The sequence below is a fragment of the Peromyscus californicus genome, unplaced genomic scaffold (assembly GCF_007827085.1).
Source record: "Peromyscus californicus insignis strain IS unplaced genomic scaffold, ASM782708v3 Scaffold_15__1_contigs__length_86483966, whole genome shotgun sequence".
NCBI lineage: Eukaryota > Metazoa > Chordata > Mammalia > Rodentia > Cricetidae > Peromyscus > Peromyscus californicus.
In genome coordinates, this window is record NW_026294447.1 from 52,927,170 (window position 1) to 52,932,018 (window position 4,849).

A 4,849-nucleotide genomic window follows, 5' to 3' on the forward strand; every position below is an offset into this window, starting at 1 on the left:
TTAACTCCATTGCATGGTGGTCTGCAAGTCTGTCTTGAGCCATTGGCTGCTTCACCTGACCTTTCTAGAGCACTTCTCTGCAGCCTCGTGGCCCTAGCCTCTTCCTTATCCCCTTGGAGGGTAAGTGGGGACATCCTTTGATGGGCACTTCCATTGTCTCTCTCATTTTGACGCCTGGCTTTTCCCTTTCTGAGAACATTTTCCTATTCTTCTGTTCAGAACTGCTGCCATGATGAAGCTCTTCGCCATTCTGTGCCTGCTGCTCTTCAACCTTGGGGTGGCTTCCCGCCACCGCTCCCGCTCCCAGGAGGAGAAGGGCAAGAAGTCCTCTGTGGGTGCTGGGTTAACTCCCGGAAGCAAGGACTTTGTCTTCAACCTCTACATGGCCTTGGCTTCTGAAGCCCCTGGTCAGAATGTCTTCTTTTCTCCCATGAGCGTGGTCATGAGCCTAAGCCTGCTCTCTCTGGGGACTGGCCCCCGCACTAAGACCCAGATCCTGGAGGGCCTGGGCCTCAGCCTCCAGCAAGAGGACGAGTTCCACAAGTTCTACCAACAGCTTATGAAGAGGTTCAGCCAGCTTACAAATGGTCTCCAGCTGAACCTGGGAAGTGCCCTTTTTACAGACCCAGCAGTACGTATTCAGCACAGCTTCCTGAGTACCATGAAGACGCTGTACATGGCAGATACTTTCTCTACCGACTTTGGGAACCCTGAAATGACTAAGAAGCAGATCAATGACTATGTGGCCAAGAAGACCAAAGGCAATATTGTAGACTTGATCAAGGATCTCGACAGCACCCATGTCATGGTGTTGATAAATTACATCTTCTTCAAAGGTAAGCCTTAGGTTCAAACTTGAACTTCCTCTCTTTTATGCTTTCATCGAAAGATAGCATTCCCTCCCCCACAGAAGGACAACTCATCCAGGTGCCAGCTGGATGGAAGGGAAGAAGCCATAAGACAATCTCCTTACAAGACTGAGTGATTCACCAGACAGCAGCTGGCCCTTATCATAGCCATTATGACAAAACAACACTGATACCAAACCCACTAGAACCTGGAAATGGACCTGATCAGGGTTAGAAGGGCAGGGAACAGGGGTCAAGGTCTTCTGAAGGCAAGTCTTAGTTACTTTTCTATTGCCATGGTGAGACACCATGACCAAGGCAACTTATCAAAGAAAGCACTTAAGTGGGACTTGCTTACACTTTCAGGGTAATGTTTCAGGTTTTATGGTAGCAGGCAGACAGACTCGATGTTGGAGCCATAGCTGAAAGCTTACATGTCATCCACAAGCATGATGTAGAAAGAGAAAATGCGTGGGCCTGGTGTAGGCTTTTGAAACCTCAAAGCCCACCCTCAATGTCATACTTCCTCCAATAAGGCCACACCTCCTGATCCTTCCCCAAACAATTCCATCAACAGAGAACCAAGCATTCAAACATATTAGCCTGTAGTGGCCATTCTCCTTCAAACCACTATGTCAAGAGTTTGGGAATACAGGACAGGCATGCAAAAGGTCCAGGCTGCCCCAGAGCCTGGTGTGACCACCTGTGACAGGTGGAAGAGCTGGCCCTGAGGTCATGAGAGTGGGAGAGCTGTCCCTGTTCCTCACCAGCTGCAGCACTTAGGGGAGTGGCCCCTGCACCTCCCCTGAAAACAAGGTAGTGGTAGTGTTTGCCCTGGTGGTCTGGGCCCTCCCCTTGTGGATGAGCCGGCCCCTCCCCTTGCTCCTTGCTGCATAGGGTGAACTGACTGGGGCAATGCAGACAGACACAGAGTCCGGAGGGGATTTGGCCTTTGAAGCCAATAGATGTGGCTGCTCCTGCTGCTGAGGTCACTCTGTAGGGACACTCTTTGGGCTGTCTCCACTCTTTAGGCACAGCCAAGGCTCTCTCATTTTTACCCACTGCTTTCCTTCCTACCCCATGTTTAGCCAAGTGGGAGACAGCCTTCAGTGACCAAAACACCCACCAGAAAGATTTCCATGTGACCCCCAAGGAGACCATACAGGTGCCCATGATGAACCGTAAAGATGAGTACTACTATATCCTGGACCAAAGTATTTCCTGCACGGTGGTGAGGATCCCTTACCAAGGCAATGCCAGTGCTCTGTTTATTCTCCCCAGCGAAGGCAAGATGCAGCAGGTGGAGAAGGGCCTGAACGGGAGAGCACTGATGAACTGGCTTACTACAGCCAGAAAGAGGTACTTTCTAAGTCATTCTGGGTCCACATCCCTTTACCCAGGCCTGGGGAGACACATGATCCAGGACCACACAGTGATGGTGGGAGGACTCCTCAGGCAGTGAGCTGTCTCCAGACCTAAAGACTTCCTGTGAAGTCCTCAGCCCAGGACCTGGCCCAGCTTGAGGGATAAGACCCGGAAAACTGGGATTCTGGGGTGACACCAGAGTAGATAGCCCAAGTCTAAGCACAAAGCATGGAAAACTCCAGCAGAGGTGGAGGTTCCATAAAATCTGTGTCGCCACAGAGAGAGGGTGCTGAGGACTTCTCAGCAAGCTCATGCTGTCTAAGAATGGCCTTTACTCTCTCCAGACAGTTGAACCTTTACCTCCCCAAGTTCTCCATTGAGGGCACCTATCAACTGGAGAAAATACTCCCCAAGCTGGGCATTAGGGACATCTTTACTACCCATGCTGACCTGTCTGGCATTACTGACTACCCCAATATCAAGTTGTCTGAGGTGAGTCTAGATGCTCCTGAGCACCTGCTTTCAGAAATTACCATGCCATCCCACCCTATTCCATCCCATCCCATCCCATCCCACCCCACCCCACCCCATCCCACCCCATCTCAGTCTATTCCATCCCATTCCAACTTAGTACACCCTGTTCTGTCCTATTCTATATCACCTCACTCCAACTCATTGGATCCCACCCTATTCTATCCCATTTCCAACAAATTACATTCCATCCTACCCCATCTCACTCATCACATCTCAGCCTAGTCCATTATATTTCATCACACCCAATTTCATCCTGTTCCATCCTATCCATCCCATCCCACCCCATCTTATCCCACTCTACCCCATCCCATCCCACCCAACCCCATCCCACCTCATACCATCCCATCCCACCTTACTCCCATCCTATCCATCCCACCTCATCCCATCCCACCTCATTTCATCCCATCCCATCCCACCCCATCTTATCCCACTCCACCCCATCCCATCCCACCCAACCCCATCCCACCTCATACCATCCCATCCCACCTTACTCCCATCCTATCCATCCCACCTCATCCCATCCCACCTCATTCCATCCCATTCCATCCCATCCCACCCCACCCCATTCCATCCCATCCCACCCCACCCTATCCCATCCCATCCCACCCCATCCAATTCCATCTCATCCCATCCCATTCCCATCCTACCCCACCCCACCCCATCCCACCCCATCCCATCCCACCCCATCCCATTCCATCCCATCCCACCCCATCCCATTCCATCTGATTAAATACCATGCTGTTCTATCCCATTCTATCACTTCTGATCCTGTTCAGTCCCATCCCACCATATTCCATTCTGTTTCACCTCAGCTCATTCCTTTCTGTCCCATTATGATTCCTTTCCCCTAGACATTCAAAGACTTTCCTTTGTGTCTTGTTCTTCTTACAATGGGAACCCACATTTGCCACCTGGCCTTGGAGGAATCTATGTCTGTCTGAGTGCTGTCTTGTTATCCCCCCCTCCCCGTGTGTGTGTGTGTGTGTGTGTGTGTGTGTGTGTGTGTGTGTGTGTGTCCCTGACAAAGAGGCTTGCTCTATACACAGCACAGAAAACATTACAGAAATATTTAACAGAGTTTTATAAGGGATTACATCACTGACCCCGACTGAGCCAACTGACCCAGACATCAGACAGTACTACAAACATCATTGTTTATAAACTGATATCCACAAGTGGATTTCATTTTAGATTACTTTCAACTTCTGTATCTTCTGTTCTCACCAAATGACACACATGCCTTGCTCTGGATCAGGAGCATGGAAGAGTACATAATTTAAGATTGCATGAAGAATCTAAGGCAAATGAGGTTGATTATTGCATTGTTCTCTTAAAAGCAGACCAAACAAACAGGCTGAATACACAGTAGATAACAGTGTTAAGTGACCTCTGGGTATATTATTAACTCTGGCTGTGAGGTCCAGCAAAAGTTCCAGTTCCTTTGAAAGATAAGTAATATTTTTATCATGATGCATCACCACAGTTCCACTCTCTACCTGCAGATGCTGCACAAATCCGTGGTGAAGGTAGACGAGTCAGGAACCATAGCGTCTGCTGCCACAGGAGAGCTCTTTACATTCAGATCTGCTAGACCGGTGACCCTGAAGATAGAATTCAACAGACCCTTTCTGTTTGCCATTGAAGAGAACATGCATCTCCTTTTCCTTGGCCGAGTGGTTCAGCCCAGAGGTGGGAGGGACTCTTTCTGAAACCCACAGGCTTACCCAGAGGGAGCCATGAGTATACTACAGCCCATCCATCTGTTGGTAGCTAATGACTTGTGTAGAGTAGATTAACTAACAAGGTGTTATAAATAATAAGATAACTATACTAATGCCTGCTTCCTTGATCATGGTTGCAAGGTATGTGTTCTTGCCCTCATCTTTCACCATTGATTGGCACTGAGCCTAAAGAGGCCAGTTGATTTCTCCAAGGTCCCACCTCCATATTTGTGTCATCATCATGCCTAGACCCCAGGCCATTTTTGCTCAGTCTATCACTACAGAACCTTATAAGAGATTGGTCACTATAGGGAGAGGTCATCAGGAAGCACATTTTTTGGGCCTTGTCTCCCACCTATCAGCCCCAACTACCAGTTCACT

At 49.2% G+C, this 4,849-nt stretch overlaps 1 protein-coding gene across 1 annotated transcript; it reads left to right on the plus strand.

The window, feature by feature from the left end:
- The first annotated feature begins 229 nt into the window (after positions 1-229).
- Positions 230-4,456, plus strand: Serpina5 (serpin family A member 5). Its single transcript, XM_052738264.1, has 4 exons — positions 230-836; positions 1,937-2,207; positions 2,558-2,705; positions 4,250-4,456. Exons 1-4 carry the CDS (start codon positions 230-232, stop codon positions 4,454-4,456), a joined length of 1,233 nt encoding a protein of 410 aa, XP_052594224.1.
- The last annotated feature ends 393 nt before the right edge of the window (positions 4,457-4,849 follow it).

Coding starts and splice junctions, on each gene's coding strand:
- Serpina5 (XM_052738264.1), top strand. CDS start 230: ATGATGAAGCTCTTCGCCATTCTGTGCCTGCTGCTCTTCAACCTTGGG. Junction 837..1,936: donor AAATTACATCTTCTTCAAAG/GTAAGCCTTAGG, acceptor CCCCATGTTTAG/CCAAGTGGGAGACAGCCTTC. Junction 2,706..4,249: donor CCAATATCAAGTTGTCTGAG/GTGAGTCTAGAT, acceptor CTCTACCTGCAG/ATGCTGCACAAATCCGTGGT.